Source organism: Cyprinodon tularosa, unplaced genomic scaffold (assembly GCF_016077235.1).
Source record: "Cyprinodon tularosa strain WSP-4 unplaced genomic scaffold, ASM1607723v1 ctg113, whole genome shotgun sequence".
Lineage (NCBI taxonomy): Eukaryota > Metazoa > Chordata > Actinopteri > Cyprinodontiformes > Cyprinodontidae > Cyprinodon > Cyprinodon tularosa.
Genome location: NW_024037926.1, coordinates 255,339 through 278,471, shown reverse-complemented (window position 1 = coordinate 278,471; position 23,133 = coordinate 255,339). Strand labels below are relative to the sequence as shown.

At 35.4% G+C, this 23,133-nt stretch overlaps 1 protein-coding gene across 1 annotated transcript in view; it reads right to left on the bottom strand.

Moving 5' to 3' along the window:
* LOC119794391 (astrotactin-2-like) overlaps window positions 1-23,133 on the bottom strand; it is a 425,475-nt gene that overhangs the window by 165,550 nt on the left and 236,792 nt on the right. The window contains exon 11 of the mRNA XM_038301931.1: window positions 11,164-11,314. Within this exon, the coding sequence (XP_038157859.1) occupies window positions 11,164-11,314 (151 nt within the window). The remainder of the gene's footprint in view (window positions 1-11,163; window positions 11,315-23,133) is intronic.

The window sequence follows — 23,133 nt, the reverse complement described above, 5'->3', positions numbered from 1 at the left end:
AAAAATGGCGTTAGTGATGCACTGCTTCCCCTTCGAGCATTGGTTTGCCAAAAATAGCTTTGACCCCGATCAGTAGTTTTGCTCTATTATCTTTCATAGCTCCTGACAGGTTTTACTTTTTGCCAGTATTCTTGGCTATACCTGCTTGCTGCTTCAAAAGTCCCACAAGCCCACCAGGCTTGACGGGTATCCTTCTTCAGATTAACAGCATTCCTTACTGCCATTCTCCACCAAAGGCAGTAATGGTCAGTGCCTTGTTTTGTGGCCCGGAGCTACAACAACAATAGAGGCAGAGAACACAGTCCAGTTGAACTCCATGCCTCCAGGAACCTAAGAGAATCTAGGAGAAGCATTTTAAGATTTTGTAGTTAAATACGTCCCTGAGAAAGGGCTATCCTAAATGTTCTCATCAGACTCTCACTAACCATTTGAGTTTAACAAGTCTGTTCAACTTCTTCCTCTTTCAACAATTCAAACTCACCCCCAGGTGGCGATCTTTGGACAGGTCTGGCTTTCTCTTCACCATATTGTCCAAGACGTGGCCAAAGGTCAGAAGAATATGATTGATTTCAAAGTCAATAATCACCCTCTGGCAAAGGGGGTCCTTTTGTCAAATGCACTGAGGGGCATCCTTATGCTTTAACATAGTGTTCATTAGGAGAGTCCATGACTTGCACAGAAGTCCAATAATCAAACACCATTCAGGTTTAACGTATTACCTTTAGGGGTTAGTGGACATTTTACAGCACCCAGAGAATCTGGAGCTTAAGGTATTGCTTCACGAGACACACTAGCTCTTGAAGCAATACCTTCACATTGAATACTTGCAGCCTTCCCAGAACACAAGTGCTCTGCTCTACTCACTAAGGCAAAACTACCCACAGTCTGTCAAGAATTATGCATTCGCTTTCGCTGCCACACAAATTGTTTGTTGTTGGATGAAGCCACAACAGATACGCTAATTACAGCAAAAAGCATGTGCTCAAGGGTCAAAGGAGGCCATACTTATTTTAAACAATAAATGTAGCTGAAACTTGACATGGATATTACGAAAAGTAGCTGTTTAAAAATATAATTAAAAAGGTTAAACTCCTGCACAAGGTTATGCATAGTGTGGTGTTGGCATCAAGCAGTGGGCCTGTCTTGCTTCAGTGCAATTATTACACTACAAAAAGTAGATGTGATCGTGAAAATAGAATACTACCTTAGGCTGGATACAGGGGGGCAATAAGGAGTATTGGCTCCTCAAAGAAATACTTTACAATTACAAATAAAATCTCCTGAAAGGCAGAAGCGTTGTAACCTACCTGCTTTCTGCTGTCCAAGGGGCTCTTCTTACTGCAGCTATGATTAAAGTCAGTTGTCCTAGGCCCAGTTGAGAGGGCTGGCCTAGAACAGACCCCCCTATCTATCAACTTATGACTGAGAATATATTTTTTAAAGCCTGTGTTTGAAGAAATGCATTAGCTTGATATTTATGTTGCATAAAATCTTTTTCTTATTATTTTTATTCCAACTTGCTGTTACAGTAATACGGATGTAACCTTTATTCCCCCAAAGTGGAGCCTGAATCTTTCTCTCTGCCCTGGGTTAGGCAGCCTCTTTATGACATTACCAAAGTGACAGAACCATGAATATCACCTAAAGAACATACCTCAAGTCGCAGGTACAGCCTACTTTCACTTCAATTTCACTTACAGTCTGCTGTGTGTGCATCTGCTCTGTTGGCACTTACAAACTCAGCAGTGTCCCCCAGGCAACTCTTGTGTTTCTTTGCTAAATCAAGTTATAATTAGAAGAGGTAAAATAGGTATATCTGAGAGGCTGCACTGTTTGTAATTTGCTCTGATATGACTACTTGCTATGTCCATCGCTAGACCGCCACGATCTAGAATTTATGTGACTGGGCATAAATAATAAGAAAAAGATTCTGCTGTAAAACCTTGACTGCTAAAGGAAGGTTTTAAGCATAAAATATTCATCTGAAATTTAAACATAAACAGAAGTTTATGGCCATTTCTCAATATGCATACTTGTACATTCTTGTGCGCTCGTGACACGTCATAAACCTTAGCCAAGCACTGTTCCAATTGCCATTAACAGAAGACAGAGAATCGCCGAGTGTCATTGCCACCACGCCCTCTTTAGAGTATGGATCAGAGCAGAATTGTGCGTTCTTCATGAATGTCAAAGAATAAGGCAGGCTTTTTAGCCAGAATTTGGATATTCATTAATTATATTGTAAACCAGAGAAAAATATAAACAGAGGAACATAAAAGAATAAATGAAACCAATAGAACTACTCTATGAGATGTGGCACAAACTTCTAAAATAAAACAGATGTTCCCTGCATGTTATTCAGATGACTTTGTCTTCCATTCATTCTGCAATGTTTGAGAAACATTGGAGGAAACAGGAGAGGGCAGCGTTTGGAAGACTCCAAATTTCTGTTAAATCAAAGAAAAAAATTGATATTTGTAAGATGACATTTCAAGACAACCATTAGAAGTCAAAAGGGCTGTTGCTTCCTAGTCTAAAGTTGTGACTAATCATTTGCATTAACTATGCTTACTCACTATGATGACATGTAGTAATTACAGTAATTACTGTATATATTTGTTATAATAATCATACAACACAAATACTAAACAGTAAAAGTCATTATGTCTTTTCTATTTTACATTTATTTTATCTAAAAGTCACTGAAAAAATTTAGAATCAGGTTCAACAAAAAATTGCAAACGGTAACAAGCACATACTGTATACAACCATAACTTTAGATTATTATCATGCAAAGTCTCAAGCTTTAATTTTTTTTTATTTTTTTATCGACCTTACAGTTTGTTCTGGTTTCTCATGGAGACGGTTAATTTAGCATAAACTGTATTTACCATGGTTGTGGGAAAAGCTGAAATTAAAATTGAAACATCTAACATGAAACGCTATATTGCAAAACTAGGTTTTTGGCTTCTATCTTCTACAAGTTTCTGGTCTCTCTCTTCCCTTGAATTTCTTCCTTTATTCTTATCATTGCTACTGCAACAACCACCAAAAATTAGGTTGAGTTTTACATATTTAGCATCCTCTGCCTGAAGGGCCCATTGTTTTGTGGGTTGTAATTTCTCTGCTTTTATAGCATTTTTTCTCTCATCCAATTTGGCAAGCAATATTTCTTTTTGTTTGTTTTTTTAGAGGTGTGCAGATTTATAAAGCCCAAGAGGTTAAAGGTTTGACTGGTACCAGCTAATTATCTGATCAAAAAGAAAATCTGCCTACTTGTTTTCTTGGATGGTTTAACAGTAAAAGAGTTGTGTGGCTCAACAGACATGTAGGCCTCATGGGAGAGTGCCAGATTGCCAGTCCAGCCCTTTAGGTGTCTAAAAGCTTGTGAGAAAAAAACACAATTAAAAACTTTATTCATAACAGAACAAGTCTTATGAACAAAAACTGTCCACTACCTTTTTTTTTATAATATGAAAAAGTCTTGGATGCCTGCCATAATTTAAAGCACCTTGTAACACAATGTGAAACATACATAAAAAAAGCAAAATAAATGATCAGATGCACACAAATGATCACAATGTTATTCTCTATTTTACTGAATCTACTTTTTCCATTTTAAAGGTCTGACTTAGCTTGATGTAACGATTCTAAACTAATTGTATTCCTTATTTTGCTTTACTTACTTTCTCTGAAATGGGATCCCCAATCAAATCTTTTTTGATAAAAATTCAAAATATTGTGTAAATAGCACATTGTTACTGATTTTGAAAATAATTACAACTTACTAAAAAGGGATAAGGAGTAGAAAACATAAGGCACTGGCAAGACAAACTCAACTCTTTGGAATCATAATATGCATCCTGCTGAGCTTAAAAGGCACTGGAATAGGCTAAAAGCATCTGTTTCAACAGGATGATAAAGAGAAAATAGGCTAAATAAAATACACAATGTCTGCAAAAGTAGCCTTGGCTCTGGCTTCAATTAGATTTTTTGTTAATTCATATCAACTAACATTGTCATTACACCAAAACTCCACACAAAATTTTAATACTAAGATACTAAGAAAATATGCTATACCATCTATTTTTATTGCAAATTCACTTTTTTTTTTTAAAGATACATTGTTTTTGCTGGCAAAGTCCAATAGCTATGATTAATTATAAATGAAAGACAATTTTCTTATTTAATCACCAGTAGCTAGAGGACAATTCAATGCTTGTTAAGAGAAATATTTCTAATTCAGGCTAACTGTATACCAGTATAAGTTCTTTAATTCCAACTGAGCACTCATTATTTGATATTGCTTAAGTTTTGTACAGCTAAATAAATAGGATAATAAACAGTTTTTCCCCTATGTCTTTCTTATCTTATTTTTTTATTTCATCAAACTGACCAGATGAAGTGATTTAACATGGGCTCTATGACAGGAGATACTGATACTCTTTACCGTTACGAAATCCTCCTCTGCCTGCTAAGATGCTTTTCTTCCTTGCTCCCTGCTTGCTTTCATTCTTTAACATTTGATTAAGTTTTTATCTCTTAGCTAGAACTATGAAAAGGTTTGACTGCAACTAATTTATACCAGTGACTCCCGAATATTTTTTTTCTAGAGGATTCGGTCGTGTTTGTTCTCAAAACCAAACGCTGGATAAATCAGTGCAGCACAAGATTCCGCCCTTCACCACAAAAGAATTTTGACAAACTTTTACAGAAATTGGCTGTTTTGAAAATCCATCAACTAGAAGTAAATGTAGAGGTTAATATGGTGCACAGTGATCATTCATCTCTGCCTGTGATCCCAACAGTGACAGCTAGCTCAACAACTCATTCAGAAAATAGAATGCTGATGATAAATCCACCAGCACCCCCCCTGGCATGTTTTAGGTACAAGGCCATGAAAACAAGAAAAAATATTCACTGGAATATCATGGCAAATAAATCAATCAGAATGGCAGAATTATAGAGAAAAGTCCCTATTTTCAATGGAAAGAGAGTCTGTGGCAGTGAGCAGTTGTCGTAATAGCTGTTAAAAAATGAGCTAACTGTAAATAATTGAATTTTTTTCCAAAATAGGTTGCAACACTACAGAATGAAAACCAAGAAAATGATCAATCTTCCAAGAAAAAAACTAAAAGCTTCTTTCTAAACAGTCTCTTCCAAAGCTGCCATAGAAAGGTCTATGAATGGGATTAAAATTTTTGCAACAAAAAACCCCACAGAAGTTATGATTTGTACCTGTAATCTGATGTTTGATATTTCACTGAGTATTCTGGCAATCACAGAGGAGCAACCAACACTACTAAGAGACTTCTGGTGATTAATAAATGGTTGAAAAAGGCTGTGATAGTACATGTGTGAACTTCATCAAAGGCCTTAATGTTTTTCAGGGGAAAAAATACATTTTCATGCAAGTTGGTCTCTGTTAAAAAAAAAAAAACAGTAGCCAGGCATTTCCCATCTAATGTGTTATACTTAGTAAATAATCCAGAGAGCTAGATAACCATAATAATCATAAAAAGATTCCCCAATAAATTCTACAGAACAAATGGACCTCCCCACCTTCAACCCATCACCCCTAAGCCCTTACACAAAACCCTGCTCCACACAAGTTCCCGACCTCACAGAACTCTACCTTCTTTCCACTGAGCCCAGTTATTACTTTATAATACACTGATAACATGTGTTGTATGTGCTGTCCAGACAGAACCCCACATGGCCCAGGCTACTAGAACAGCATCTTCCAAGGACCGAAGAGCCCCACCACCTCCTAATCTATAATTTGTGATTCAGTCTGGGGCACAATGGTAACTCAATCAAGAAAAAAAAATAATAATTCAAGGGAAAGTCTTGTGCACCTGCTAGAAGATATTTTATTTCCAAAAAATTCTGAGCTAATACATAACAGAAAGAACAAGGCTAAAACAGTCTGCTCCTATTTCTGGCTGTCTGTGTTGGTTTGTGTGCTGCTCCTACCTGAACAGGTAATTGGATGCACTTGAGGCTCGTCTGGCAGCAGGGTTAACAGAGAGCAGGTTCCCTGAGGAAGGCGCCAATAGATTATGGCTCTTCCAGTGGTAAACAGGCCTAAACCTCTTTAACAAAATGTTCCTAGGTTTTGTCCTGTATCTCATCATATTCTCCTGTTTCTTGCATGCCTTTCCATGGTATTGGACTGGACTCCTAGCTCTTGCTTGTTCTGTCAGACTCCAGATCCAACAGTAATTTTCCTTCTGTCCAATCCTCCTTGCCATTCTGTTCTCAAGCTGTGAAGAATATTTAGATCAGCCAATCTCCTTGCCAAAAAACCCTGTCCACCCTCCAACGCTCTGCCAGCACTGATTCAACAGTCATCAGCACCCTCCTCAGTAATATCGCAAACCTAATGTTCTTCCTCCGGATCTTATTTCCTATGATCAAAAGTAATCCAAATCAAACCATAGAACATTCCGTTTTTCCTTCTACCAACTCGAAACATCTCTTCAACAGTGCAGAAGATCCAGAAGTTTCTCATCTTTCCCGATTCCAGTTGCCCTTATGAATTGTTTTGTTTAATCTTCTTAAAATAAAATAAACTTTTAAACTGTCTCCCAGCTCATGGTTATGCTGACTTAAGGTTCGACTTACATTCTCTAGATCAGGACAAAAAGGATAAAAGACAATAATAAATTGTCAAACCTAAAAGCCATAAATTGTCCAGCCAGATACAGCCAGACATGCAGACTTTAAAATACTTCTATCACTTTGGATATCACTGAATGGCTAAGCAACAAAATGCATTTCAGACCTCACAAAAGCATGTAAATAAACAATCATAGAATAATAAAAAAAGTAGATATAGTTGCATGACTTCTAACTAAGTGGTGTTGAGTCATACCATTTTCCTCAGAAAAGTGACGTTGTCTCTGAACTTATTTCACTTATCATTTCATAGCGTGAAATAAGTTCAGTGAAAAAAAAAAATGCTAGACACTGAACAAAACTCAGATGACCCAGCTTTACACCAGCATTTAAACGCACCATGTACACACAAATCTGGGAGCCCTCTGAAGGCGTGAAATGAGTCTCAAAACACTTTGTGTACACATAACTTAATTTGTGTAAAACTGTTGTTTTGACCATGTGTTTGAAGTGATTAGTTTACATGAATTTAATTGTTTGATAATATAAAAAATCTATCATTACAGAAACAAATCAATTTTAAATCAAAATTCTCTCCATACATAGGGAATACTGTTTATAAGTTGTTGGGTATCTGGAATTGTTGGAGCATATGTAAAGCATATGGAATTGGTTTAGCATATTCTAAAAAAAACATTTTTGGAAAGTCTTTTCCCAATTAAGAAATTATTTTAACTTACAGAAAGTCTTGACTGTGAAGGCATTTATATGCCTGACATGTATACATTACCGTTGTGTCCAAAATACAGCTTTTTAACTGTTGCAAACTTGTATGGTGTTCGGCTTTGTATGGTTTCCAACTTTTATTTTATATGTATAAAATAGATGGACTTGTATTTAATATTGTTTAACTATAAGAAAAGTGTTTCCTTTAAAAAGAGGAAAACAAATACTTAAATTACTTGAAAGCCTTTCTGAAAACCCTTTCTCCTTAACACCATAATTTGGTTTATGCAAAGGATTCACTCCACTTTAGCATTAGCAGCTTCTACTTTACCTCATCAACCTCACTTGCAGCCCTTGCCTTTAGGAAAAAGCAAACAAACGAAAACTAACATCTGCAACATAAAAGCTAGCTAATTTATTCCTTACTGGTGTAAAAGCCACATCTCTACCATTGTTACAGTGGACAAAATAAGCAAGTTCTATGCAGGAGCAGTGCAAAGTGAAATGATAAAAAAAAGAGAAAAGAGGAAACCATGTTTCCAAACGTTATAAAACATCATTAATAATTTCAAGATACTTTTATTCTGGGAGTTTAATGCATGCATGAGTTTAATATATACATTTTTTTTTTTTTGCAATCATTATTGTTCTCTATTTTGTCTTGAGATCAGGGGTTATTCAAAAACTGTTTTAGATGGCAGCTTTAAATCGTATAATCCCAAGGCATTTCATTATCAATTTGAGTGCATCCATCCATGTTAAAGTCAGAGGTCAGCAGTGCTTACTTTCAACAAATTAGCCAAAGCTAAAAAAAATACTTCTGTATATAAAAAAAAAACTGAAGAAAAAAATCAATAAAAAAGTGAAACATAAAACAAAAAAAGAAAGCTACAGCAAGAACAAACAACATAAATTAGGATTGGAATAATTGCATATCAATTAGGCACAGTAAAACAGACTTGTTGGCTTTTTGGAAATAAATGAAAAAAATACTGAAAAGCAGTAGATGCACATGAGCTGTGAAGTACTCTTGAATGGAGTTTGAATAAGGAAATTTGCCTGTCAGCCATCATTTTCTGGTGAGTGCCAGCCCTAATTACACAAGGCGGAGTAACTTGGGCTCTACAAATCTAACAGTTTCATCTCCACAGCAGCTTTGTCAGTGCAGTAACCAGAAGATGTTTCTGTTTTTTTCTAATGGATATTGAATTGAATATTCATGAAACAAGCAAACAAAACTTGTAATGTATTTGTCTTTGACTGTCACATCCAATAGAGTCATCGCTTCACGGCTGCTTCCAAGCTCTTAATGACTCAGAGAACCGTACTCTAGTAATTTAGATGGCTCTCATCAACTTAATGACTTTGCAATGCAAGGCAGCCCATTGCTGTCCAAAAATCTGGTGTTTCAAACCACCCCAGAACATAAAAATGTCAGGTTAAAATGTTGTCTACACTGCAGTCTAGAGTTTACAAAAATAGGTTACAAAAAGATAAAGTAAGTTTCATTAAAAGTGTCCAAAAATAAAATAAGACAATTGAAAAAACTAGAATGAAATGAAAGTAAAGAAAAAAAATCATTTGTTTTACAATAACTAAATCATAAAAAGATATTAAACAAGTACTTTATTTATTCTTTTTAAACTGTTGGTTTTTGCACATGTTTGTTGCATGATACATATTACATAATATTTAAACATAATGTAAAGAGTAAGTCTAGGTCCTTTTTCATTAGATTAAGACATACTAAAAGAAATTACAATGACATTTGATGTAGACTAACACAAAGTAGAACATAACTGAATTCCATGAGAGAACCATTGATTATTTGCAAAACCGCTCAAATCTATTGAAACTTGATAAAACCATCTAAACAAATGTTCTACATTTATGTCTGCTGTTCTTTTTAAATAAGTGTCAGCATGGAACCTGCAATATACATTTTTTTGTCAACAAAAGTTCTTTTGAATGTGAGCAAAAAGGCATAATTTTGATGTAATCTGAGGAGAGCAATGCCTTACACTTGGCTACTGTGGCTCTTCAATAGAATATGGTAAACTGTGTCAGAAATGACTTAACAGTCGCTTTCTTTTTTCCTCTCTTTAATAAAGGCTAGATTTGAGGTGTTTATTAATAATACCCACTGTTACACTATTGCATATTCATATTTTGTTTAAGGGCATTTAAAGATGTCACGCTTTATTGTGTTATTGCTTTTTGCATTACCTTAAGACACTGTCTGTTATAGTACTGCTATTCAACTGATTAGCTCTTTGCCCACACCTGCAGGCTATTCTTTATATAGCCTCTGTTTCCTCTGCTTTATGCCAGTTCATTATCAGCCATGGGTCACAATGTTATAGCCTTGCCTTGCCTGGCAAATTTATATTTTTTCTTAACAGCTTAGAAACTGCTGCCAACATGAATGTCACACATTTCATCATGTGCACTGTATATCTGTGCCTTTGTAGAAGAAACTGCGACATGAATGTTTCAACAATGACCTAAGAAATTATTTTTCCTTTTTGTTATGAAGTCCCCTTATTTGCTTGTAGGAAATAGACATGAAAGCCTTCGCCTGTACTCCTTATTCTTTTTTTTTTTTATAATAATTACTGGAACAATTAGGGAGATTGAAAAAAAACACAGAAGTTTTAATCTGAGACAATAAGATGATAATTTGAAAAAACAAAAACAAACAACAACAAAAAAATATGAGAGTACAGCAACACACCTGGTCATATTGCAGCATGTCTCTATTGATTTCACTCAATAATCAGAGTAACTTTATACACAGAGGGCACAAGAACATCTTAGATATACTTCAAAAATTGTATCTACAATTCAAATGCTAGATTTAATAATTCATAAAATTCCACCTTTTTTCTTTAGGTCTAAACCTATGAACATGTATTTTTCTACGTTCTACAACCATATATTTTCTTTCTTTCTGCATCACCTTTGTGCTATTTCTTCTAATTCTATTCCACCCTTCCTTTGACAACCAGCAAAGAATTTCATATTGCGTATCAATAGAACTTTAAAAATGAATTTGCCTTGCCTCTTCATTTTAGCTAACAACAATGGAGTTCTTTTACATAAAAATTCAACAAAATATGTTGAACCTTGTGGTTAAACTGTAACAAACTTTCTAAGCGTTAGAAAAGTCAAAATACTCTTAAAGGAATAGTATGAATATGAAAAGCTTCGAGTGCATAATTTAAACATTGTTGCTCTCAAAAAAATCCTTTCCAATATTACAGTATGTGAATTACAAGTAAAGCTCCACACATGTTCAGACCTTTTTTTTGTCTATTTGGAAGTCCAGAAGATACCCATGAACCGGTTGAGGTCGATCTGAAATTTAACAAGGATGCCCGCTGGGCACCTCCATTCAAGGGTCTAATTGGCATTCCAGGTCTTGCTGTCGGGATTATAACTCGGAGCTCGCTTGAGAGTGGCTGGGGAGTTTAGAAGGAGGTGCTGGAGAAAGTTACTGAAGACAAGGAGACCTTGAAATTCTTGTTTCCTTAGTGCTGTCTGCACTCTAAAATTTGAGTATGTAGCAGGGAGAATTGCAAAATATATTTTTAAATGCAGGTGAATATTTTCGCTGAAATAAAGATGCACTGCTTCTGCATAACAAGAATTAGAAAACCTTTAGATAAAAACATGGAGCATATATCTGCCCACAAGAGGTACCAAAGGTGAAATAGTACTATTTTTGCTTATAGCTAAATTAATACCCCCAACATTTTAAAACCTTCTTAGGTATGGATAAAGGATAAACTACTGTCTATCCTTACATGAGCTTACCATACATCCGGAAGAGTCCATCTGTCGATCAGACACACACTTGAAATTTTTTTTGCAGCCACCATTGTCTTTAGAGCAATCACGCACAGGTCCAAAAGATGCCAACAGGTCCTGTACTGACTCAAAATATGTGGACATCAAGGCCTCTTCCCTGGAATTGAAGAATACAAAAAATGTTTTAACAGAGAAAGTACAGAACATTTTGCATACATTTTCACTAAGCAAGTACACAAGAGCAAGTAATGTCTAATTAAAATGAAAGCATAAAGCAGCTGAGCATAATCCCTCACCACCTGGAACTCGGTCTTTAAAAACCTTTTGTTCTATTATACTGCAATTAGGAAACTATTCATGCTCTGTTATGCTATGACAAAAAGGTGGTCTCTTAGCAATTTTAATAAATCTACTTACAGTTTTAAGTTTCTTTTACCTATGAAAAGGATATATATATATATATATATATATATATATATATATATATATATATATATATATATATATATATATATATATATATATATATATATATATATATATAAATAAATGAGATAAGATATTCTAGAGACTACTTTGACTTCAAACAGTATTTTTCATAGCTGTTTATGAAAAAAGTGGTATTTTTAGATTGTATCCTCCTTGGGATATGTTGCTGGTGCATTTTTCAGAAAACCACTGTGCCCAGGGATTTGTCTGCTCATGGTTCACATTCATAATGCTGAGCGATGTCTGGGATTAAGGTAGCCACCTAGACATGCTTGCTGCTTTCCACTGAAATTAAGCTTTTGGGAATAAGCGTTTGCATTAACGTCAAACTAAGGAGTTTATGACATTCCAAGATGCTTTGAAACAATGTCCCTATAAAAGTTAGAATTGCGATCTGTATTTTTGTATTTTGTGCATATGCTTCCACCTGATTTTATTATTTTGTTTGCATTTATTTTCCCCCTCATTTTGGGGGAAATAAATAATGAATGCATTTCTGTTTTGATAGGGGTTTTTCTTTACACTAATAAAATACAACTGTAATTGTAAAACTACATTGCCAGTTTACTTAACTCTTTTGTAAATAGTTAATTTAACTCATTTGATGATCATTTCTGTGTATGATTGCTTTGACTTGATTAACTAAACCTTAAAAAAAATCAATAGAAATAGGCTAGATTTCCAAAATTAGAATTAAAAAAGGAACCAAAAAATCCTCTGATATTTATTAGAAGTTGTTAGTATTTTCAAAACCTTTTTACAGTAAAGTCAAATAAAATGTTTAACCACCAAAACTGAAATCATATGCTACCCAGTGCTTGGATGAAAAGCTTCAGCCTCAGGTATCAATGGTTCTTTCAGATCTCAGTATGTTTGTGTACTGAATTGGGCGCAGTGAGACTGATTAGACTGCATATATCGATGTGAACAAACTAATTTGTAGCTCTGAAAAATCTCTTTCTTCACTCACTCTTTTTCACGCTGTGTTTAATTTATGAATATTGAATAAAATAATCATTGAATATTGAAATTAATGTATTATTCTAATCAATTTCTATCCACAAATATGGTTGTTTAAACATGCTGTTGACTTGGGGTTTGTTTAATCTCTAGTAAGTGCCAGCAGATTTAAATTATAACGGCAAATCGCAATTTTTAATCATCAACCAAGACACAATACACGTCTGTATGACCAACCACTAACTTGGAAGGTGTGTTTTGAGTGCCAGCTTTAAAAGAAAGCAGATCAATCAATTTTCCTTCTCTCATGTGATATAATCTTAGTATATTTAGTTCTAGTAAATAGAAATTGGGGTTAACTACCCAACTACTATAGTTGTCTACTATTCTGTGTCAATGCTTACGTATGAATGCAGAACCAGACAAAATTCTGATCAATTTCTCTCATTCAAATTTCACTTGATTGATTTTGATGCACACTGTCAGGATGACGGAACCCATCCTGCAACTGTGAGAATGATAGATAACCCATCTGTCTTCTCTGCTCTGCTACACCCTGAGTGTGACCTGCACAACACGCACATCTGGGCAGGACAAGCCTGATCTGGGTCAGTGCTCGCTGTCCAGTGTGCTGGGTGTGGTTAGATAGCATTCCCTGCAGTCGCACTTCAAAAGACTAATCTTAACTATACTAACTAAACATAGTTTTACTCGGGTAAAAGAAATCGTCCTTCAAAAAATACTTAGAACAAGAATAAGGAAGGGTTTGGTAAGAAAGCTGCTGAAACTTCCCTTTAACATGCGGAATAAAAAGATTTTAGAATTGAAAAGGTGGTTTATATACCACAAAATCCGGCATGTTACCAGGGGAGTGTAGAGCATTTACATTCAATATGGAAAGCTATTCTGAGCCTTTGCCCTTCATATTTAAAGTCCTACATCCTCGAAAAAGGTACAAGTGGTTACTGTGTCCAGTTACACAACCTGTTTTATTGAGCATCTATGAGGCTCTTACTGGATTAAGGAGAAAAAAGAAAAAAAATCTAAATTAATATCTTTAAAGGTGAAACAAGAAATGAATAATAAAAATACGACTAAATAGACACAGAAACATACATTAAGTTGCATGAGAACATGTTTGCTGTTCATTTGAATGCACTGCTTTACAGCTTATGATGTTTGAGTGTAAGTAATGTGAGGACAATACCAAAACTAGCATGATATTGTTATACGGTACATAAGATGCTACCTTAACACTTGCCCATCTATTAATAACAATTGTTTATATGCAAATAATACACTATGATTATTTTTTAATCTATCTTACCTCTAAGCTTTCCTGAAAAATGACTATTGGGAAATCATTGTTTAATAAACAGTGATCTAAATTCCGTACTTTATTCAAATCTGTTCAGATCTGTTTTCTGTCAATGTAGACATGATACAGGTGCTGGTCATAAAATTAGAATATCATGAAAAAGTAGATTGATTTCAGTAATTCCATTTAAAAAGTGAAACTTGTATATTATATTCATACATTACATACAAACTCATATATTTCAGATGTTTATTTTGTTTAATTTTGATGATTACAAATGACAACAAATGAAAATCTCAAATTCATCATATCAGAAAATTAGAATATTGTGAAAAGGTTCAAAATTGATGGCCCCTGGTGCCACACTCTAATCAGCTAATTAACTCAAACCACCTGCAAAAGCCTTTAAATGGTCTTTCAGTCTAGTTCTATAGGCTACACAATCATGGGGAAGACTGCTGACTTGACAGTTGTCCAAAAGACGACCATCGACACCTTGCACAAGGAGGGCAAGACACAAAAGGTCATCGCTAAAGAGGCTGGCTGTTCACAGAGCTCAGTGTCCAAGCACATTAATAGAGAGGCGAAGGGAAGGAAAAGATGTGGTCGAAAAAAGTGTACAAGCAAGAGAGATAACCGAACCCTGGAGAGGATTGTGAAACAAAACCCATTCAAAAATGTGGGCGAGATTCACAAAGAGTGGACTGCAGCTGGAGTGAGTGCTTCAAGAACCACCACACACAGACGTATGAAAGACATGGGTTTCTGCTGTCGCATTCCTTGTGTCAAACCACTCTTGAACCACAGACAGCGTCAGAAGCGTCTTGCCTGGGCTAAAGAGAAACAGGACTGGACTGCTGGTGAGTGGTCCAAAGTCATGTTCTCTGATGAAAGTAAATTTTGCATTTCCTTTGGAAATCAAGGTCCCAGAGTCTGGAGGAAAAGAAGAGAGGCACTTCATCCACGTTGCTTGAAGTCCAGTGTAAAGTTTCCACAGTCAGTGATGGTTTGGGGTGCCATGTCATCTGCTGGTGTTGGTCCATTGTGTTTTCTGAGGTCCAGGGTCAACGCAGCCACATACCAGGAAGTTTTAGAGCACTTCATGCTTCCTGCAGCTGACCAACTTTTTGGAGATGCAGATTTCATTTTCCAACAGGACTTGGCACCTGCACACAGTGCCAAAGCTACCAGTACCTGGTTGAAGGACCATGGTATCCCTGTTCTTAATTGGCCAGCAAACTCTCCTGACCTTAACCCCATAGAAAATCTATGGGGTATTGTGAAGAAGAAGATGCAATACACCAGACCCAACAATTCAGAAGAGCTAAAAGCCACTATTAGAGCAACCTGGGCTATCATAACACCTGAGCAGTGCCACAGACTGATCGACTCCATGCCACGCCGCATTGCTGCAGTAATACAGGCCAAAGGAGGCCCAACTAAATACTGAGTGCTGTACATGCTCATACTTTTCATGTTCATACTTTTCAGTTGGCCAACATTTCTATAAATCCTTTGTTTTTATTGGTCTTCAGTAATATTCTAATTTTCTGATATGATGAATTTGAGATTTTCATTTGTTGTCATTTGTAATCATCAAAATTAAACAAAATAAACATCTGAAATATATGAGTTTGTATGTAATGTATGAATATAATATACAAGTTTCACTTTTTAAATGGAATTACTGAAATCAATCTACTTTTTCATGATATTCTAATTTTATGACCAGCACCTGTATATACTGACAGTAGGAGAAATAGCTCAAAAACAGCATTTACACTGAAAACCAGAAAATATTTATTTTCACTTTTTTGTTTAATGACCAGTATCTATGGCCTAGAGCAGAGGGGGACTAATGTCTAAGGCTAAAAAAGAAGTACTTAGCAAATTTTAAGTAACTGTGACAAAATGGTTCAAATACCTAAATCTTTTGTTTGTTTTTTGCCAGCAGTTTCAAAAGCATTTTACAATATTTATTTATTTATTTTTTTATTATTCAACTTTTTAGGTCAATATTTGATGAAGAAGAAAAAAAATGTTGACTTAAGCTAATAACCAGTTTGCTACCCTTGTGTTTAACACCTGACTTCATGCATTAAGGATGCATGTTAATGAGTCCTTTCCATCATTGTGTTGACATTTAGACACTCCCTTTCATAAAGTGCCTGTGGCATTGGTCTTTATTCATGACAAAAAGTTGAAGAAAAGCATATGGAAAAAATAGGCCTTATTTTACATTCCATTGTCCAGAAAGGGGCAAGTAAAAACCATTAGGACCCAAAATGGGGATTTGTATAATTAAATTATTTTACAATCAAACAAATACAAAATTGAATAAATAGCTCACTCATATTCTAAGGTTGAAATTAATTAGAAATAAGATACTGTCTTCAAATCTTAAAATCATCAATTGTGCCTGCTGCTACTTCTCATACTGCTAAGCTTCAGCTGAGTTTTTCTGTTTTTCCTACTGTGTGGCGCAGTTTGCTCTGTTGGCAGCTCCAGCACATACAGAACTGCACCATAAGCATGAGCACTATAAGCATTTGACTCTTCCTCATGCCTCTTGAGTAGTGACTGAAATACATGTGTGGAGACCTCATATTCTTTACCGCTGTCAGCGTGGTCAGCCACTGAAGAAGCATTCCGTTTACGTGCCGAGGTACCCTTCCATAGTGTGGAAGGGTGTTTTTATAGAGATTTTAACCATATTTCTGAACAACTGCTCATTTAAGCAGCATGACATTTATTTTGTCTGTATTTAATCAGTGCAATTACCAATTGCCAATTTAAGGTAGAGTTATAGTGACATTAATTCTTCCTTACACATAAACTGAAGGTCAGATATTCTCTTTCAGAATTTCCTGTTGGAGAGCAGAGAATATATATATATATAAATAAATAAATAAAAAATTGTTTTACCTTGTTTCAACTAATATCCTGATCATATCTCCAGGAGGAATACAGTGTGTGTTTTATTAGTGAAATTCAGCTCAAATGTGAAAAAGATAGTTCCTTGTGGGTTTTCATAGACTTGTGTCAAAAGTAGATACTTTATTACATGACCACTGCTCATAATGGTATTCACACAGTATATAATGTTAAAATGTGTTTGGATTTTTAAAACCAGGGTCTCCTACCCTGGTCCTCAAGATCTACTATCCTGCATGGTTTAGATGTGTCCAATCTCTAACACAGTTGAAGCAAATGGCTTACCAGGCCTTTGCAAAAAATATGGTATGCTGCAGAGGTAATTCAGCTATTTGAATTAGCTGTGTTGCAGTATGGATGCTTCTAAAATCTGCAAGACCCATGAATTAAGATATTTAAAGGTGATAAAAAAAAGCTGCAATTATAAAGTAAAATATTAAATAAGTGAAAAAATACAGTTTTTTTCATTTCCAAGGATGGGAAATTATTATTTCTCATATCCTGAATAAGAAAAATATCCTACTAAATAAAAATAGATTTTTCCAACATTATTACATTAAACCTGACTGCCAACACCCACATCTACTAATTGTACATTTGTTTTTGAACAAGATTGAACATTTGCATGTCATGATGCATATTGACACTAAAGGAGATGGAAGATAAAGGAGCAAAATGTAGTGTTTAATTAGTGTCAAAAGTAGGGCATGAAAAAACACAAGCAGGCGTGATCCAAACATGCACAAGAAAATTAGCAGGCAGTAAACTATCTTGGCGAAGGAGCAACTCAGCTTTATGAGGGCACAGAGAGTTATTTGTGCGTGAAAATGCATGATCAAGTGAGCATTTCATCTTTGCATACAGTTCAGCAAGCACGGAGTTGTGATAAGCAGATGCTTGACCCTCTGCTGCTTAAACCTGCCAAACACTTCATATAGTTAAGAATATGCATGTGACAGTTCTGCACCTATAGGACCAAATGTGCCCAAAGGGTTTACACACTTTCTTAATAGGCTGCATTAAATCCTTCACTTGGGAAGAGGAAAGTCTCTTTCCGAGCATAGCTTATCACTCGCTTACATTTTTCTTGGCGTTCAAGTCAAGCATAAACAGGCTGTTTTTCTTGTTTTTTTTGGAAAGCATATTTAAAAATAATTGGGTACCACTCATATAACACAACTGAACAAAATAAATACTTGCAGTCACGGTCCATTTTGAATTATTTTTCTTTTTCCTCCCATGAATTTCTTTGAAATGAAACAAAGCAAAGTTTGGGGCCCTATTTTTCCTCTTTTAATGAGCATTCAGTCCAATGAAAGGAATAAATCTTAGAATGACAGTTTGCATTTATCTCAGTGCCATGTTGGCCTAAACATACTCAGCCAGGTCTTTCCACTAATTTTGGTGAGCTGGCTGTCACAAAGAGTAACAGAGTATGGCACACTGTCCCCAGGCAGGGGACCAGAAGGACCACTGTATGTTGTGAGGAGAGGCTTGAGACTAAAAGGAGCAGGAGGCTCTTGACTGATGGGGAAGACAGATGAGTTGCTGTGTAAGAGGATTGTTGAGCATCAGCTCTGTTTGTATTTGCGTTTGCTTGCTTTTAAGTGCTTGTTTGGCAAAGTCATTTCAAGAAAGATGGGAAAAAAACTGCCAATGAACAAATTAGGTACATATTGATGTTGCTGAAAATGTGATTAAACTGTCCTCTTAAAAGGACATCAAGTTTTAACTGGTATAAAAACACCTCAAGGTTACATGTAGCAGAAGTTTCTTTGATGGCATGGCATTAAATGTAGGTAAAGAGAATGTGCTTTATGACCATGAATTAATTATTTAAATTGATTGTTATAATGACTAACCTTTTTAAGTATCTGTTTTTAATACGTGTTGTAGTTACCTATTAGTTGGGTTCATATATTGAAGTGGAATATCACTAATCATATATGGCACATACCAGTGGCGGCTGCTGCTTTCTGACACGGGGGAAGCTCAGTGGTGTTAATTAAGTCCAAAGGTCACGTAATTCATAAACAAATATCACTACTTCAGGTGCAAATAGACGCTGTTAAACTTCTGAAACCATGGGTGTGCATTGGTGGCACAGTTGTTTGCACACACGACCCGTGTATGAAGGCCTTAGTCCTCGACGCGGGTGACCCGGGCTCAAATCCAGCCTGTGGTCCTCTGCTGCATGTCTCTCTCATTCCCCCTTTACTGTCAGCCTACTGCCCAAACTCTAGAAATCACAGCAAGAGCCCTGCAGAAAATTATGTTCTGACTGAATGATCACTTTTCCCTCTCAACTCATAAGGAAAACCTCCTTGCTGGGAAGTATGCTGGCCAATCAGTATCAAGCAGCCAGCTTCATGACCAACCCCTGCTCCATAGAACCCTTAAGAGGCTGAGCCTCACGAGAAGTGACGTGTTTTGGCGTTTTATCCAATCAGGGCTCTACTTTCTTGTTGTTTACCACAGTAGACTGAGGCATAAACCACATGGGTATTCCTCAGAGAGACTGAGAGGCAGCGTCCTTTTGCTCAAGAGCAGAAGGGAGATGCGTCTGATAGCAGAAAAACAGCTGATTGTGCATAGACTCATGAAATTAAGATAATTTTAGCTCATATATAATACAGTTTAATGACCATATTTTGAAGTGTGATGATGTATGTTTTACCAATAATTTTATCAAATTTCAAAGGAGGGTTTAGCCTCCCTAGGATGCAATGAGACATCGCCACTGGTACCAACCCTTTATTAATTGCTTACAAATGTATGGTTTAATATGCTACTGAAAAAGCCAAAGGTTTTTTTTTTTAAATCTAACTGTATTCTAATATCAAATTCCTGACAGCTTTTTAGGTATTTAATGAAGCATTAAAACTGGCTCTAACGCAGTACAGTTTAACAAGTCATTCACTGTTATCACACCATCACATACTGGATGTGAGAAAATCTGAGCCTAAAACAGCAAAACAGCTTAGATAACAGTTTCTGTGTTTATGCAATGTTTATAATGCTTTAGAATTGACAGAAAATCACTTTAAGATTTTAGGGGGTGTAGGTTTAACAGCCTACATTTTCCTGAATGTAGGCTGTTAAATACATTTTGGCTGTAAACAATATAAGATGCAAACTGTGATTGAGGTCATATTGTGTAAAAAAAAAAATCAGCTACTCCCTTGGCTTATCAATTCATGTTGTACATAGGTGTCAAGTATAAATTAAAGTAGCTTTTTGGGTATTTCTACTTTGCTAAAGCATGTTTTTACAGAGGACTTTATCATTTTTAATTGTTATATTTGAACAGTGTACTTTCTACTCCTTACTTTCTAACAAACTGGTTTATTACTTCCATACTTATTGATAATGACATGAAATGACAGTCACATCAAAACAAAGGGCAAATCAAGAGTACAAAAAGAATCTGTAAAGTTGGAGCACAGTTTGTTTTTAGAAAAACACTGATAGCAACATAAATGAAAATATGGGGCTGGGAGTGGCGGCCTAGTGGTTTTGGCATTGCACTTGGAATAGAGGGGTTCTGAGTTCAATGCCCACTCCCACAGACTGTCATTCTGGCTCCCTGAGCAAAAGACCTTTAACCCCACACTGCTCCCCGGGCGCCGCACAATGGCAGCCCACTGCTCCCCAAGGGGAGGTGTTAAATGCATAGAGTACATTTTGTTGCTCTGTAGTTGTGAAAAAAAGGAAAAATTGCAGAAGATGGATCCAATTCTGAGACACGAAACAATTGCCTATCCATTTCCACTTTATTAGATCTTAAATGTTCATGTTGATGTTTCCAGTTCTATTTCAAGTTTTATGCTAATTTCGGCCTCAATGTTGTGAATATCAGAGCTCTTAAAGGTTTATTATACATAAGCAGAACTTTGGTTTAGTTTAAACTAAATGATCCTGTCTAAAGTTTGAAAATTAGAGCAATTTGTAGAGTTTATAAAAAATCTATTGTATATATAATATTACAAGGCAAAAAAAACAAAACACTTTTGCACTCAAGTAAAACATTTAATCTCTATTTTTAACTTTTACTTCAGTAAAGGAGTTCAGTCAGTACTTTTTGCCAGTCCATTTTTTTATGCAGGTACTTAAGCAAATAACAAGCACTTCTGACACCTGATTTTTATATAGTGAAGTGTCAGAGATTGAATGGCAGTCGAATCACTATCTTGAATGTGCTCAGTTGGATGTTTCCTTTTTTGTTGGGTCTTTCAATAAGACTACAATGATTTGGCTTGGTTACGTAGAACCATATCCTTGTGTTTACATTTGTAACCCCACTGGGTAGAAGCCCTAAATGATCTACTGTAGAAGCATTTATGGATTGAACATCTAATAACAACTCTTTAAAATCAGGACTTAAAGAAATATTACAACTATTAGCTTATTATTAATATCTTACATTATATAATGTATATCAGTCATATTACACAGGTTTGGTTCAGGTAAAACATTGAAGTAATCATACTGTAAAAAAATTGAAAGGTTTAAAAAAAACTTCACATGCTTTCCCACATAGATCTTTGAAAGTATGGTAGGTCGCTATTGTTTCAAAAATAGAATGGTAACCCAGCATCTAATCAGCAATGGTGAACTGAAATAAAAAAATAAAAGAGGTTTTGGCCATAGTTGAATAATTGTGTGTGTTTTAAAAACTCAATAAAAATTGAATGGAACACGGATATGAATAGTGAAGGAACCTAAAGAGAATAGCCTGACCCATTTCAAAAAAATAAATGCCCACAGTTCTTAATTGCATATTGATGTTTTTTTATTGTTATTTTTCCACACCACCTCTGGTTTACACCCCTGCTTAGCAGAGCCAAAAAGTGAGATATGTCCTCCTATTGTACTGCAACAAACCAGCTGAAGTGAGTACATTCTTTCCCATCCCGCTTATCTTTTTTTTTTTTTTTTACTTAGCAGCTCATCTTTTCTGAATTATACAGTCGACATTAGGTTTCATCTGCTGAGCATTCAAAGCAGTGAAAAATGAATCCTTAATTGAGAGCAATCTAGAGCATGGGGATGAGGAGCCTGACTAAAATAACACACAGATGCACAGTCATATAAAAAGGGACCTCACAGACATAAGTTTTTTAAAAGTTTAGTGGAGTAATATGCAACCATGACAATAAAAAAGAGATTTGTTTAATTTTTTGGTGAAACTGTTTTGATATATTTATCATACTTATATAGATCTTCTGAAAAAGAAAAAAACAACAACTCCACAATTGATTACTTAGGATAAATTTTAAAAACACAAATCTGTAACATTTTCTCAACCAATTAATACATAATGGTGACAGCAATTAATGGATCCTTTCAATAGCCATGTTTAAATTAGCATAAGTAAATGGAATAAATGGGCAATTGGACAAAAAAGGTGCTGTGTAAACATGAATCTGCGTGATTCAACAACACTACAAATAGTTTATAATCTGATTGAGATGGTTGGTTTATGCAGAATGACAACACAACTGGCATGCATGCAAACACTTCACAGAATCATGTTATTTTGAATGAGGCAAGCTGACCTCAGTGTACATGTGCACCCAACGCCAACGTGATTTATTATTTCTGCCTTGAGTGGCTGATCGCTATGGCTAGCCATTACCAGGATATTCCAATTGGCATGTTTACATGACATACTTTTATTTTGATATCCATACAAACGAAACAATTGTTTTCTAATATTAATTCATTTAAATCAAATAGAAAAAAATTGTGCATGTAAACATAGGTTATGTTTCGCAAAGCTATGTTATTCTACTGAAATAGCTAGGAATTAGCAACCAAATATAGCTGAGGGACAAATTAACTAGTTTTTCTGTCAGATTTCTTTTTTGTTTCTTTTTTTAATGTTCTTTTACTGGTAACTTTTTTTTTGTTGTTTTCTTGGAATATGTAGGTGTTGGAAGATGTTGCAACACTAGCGTTGGTGTTTTTTTTCTGTACATAGCATCTAATCAATTTTCTTGTTTTTTTATTTATCTGTTTATTGTTTAAATCAGATTCTGTGGATGTCCTTTTGTTCTGTTGGTAAATGTGCTAAATCTCTCTTAGTATGTTTAAAAAGTATTTGAACACAATATTGCCAACACTATGTCATCAGATTTAGGTGAAGGTTAAGGTTAGTAAATTAGGCTCTTACTTTCCTTGTGTGTCTACTTTAAATGTGTAGTAAAACTAGAGGTTGTCCCGCTTACTTATCCTAAATCATTGATGTGGACAGAATTTATACGTTGCACAGA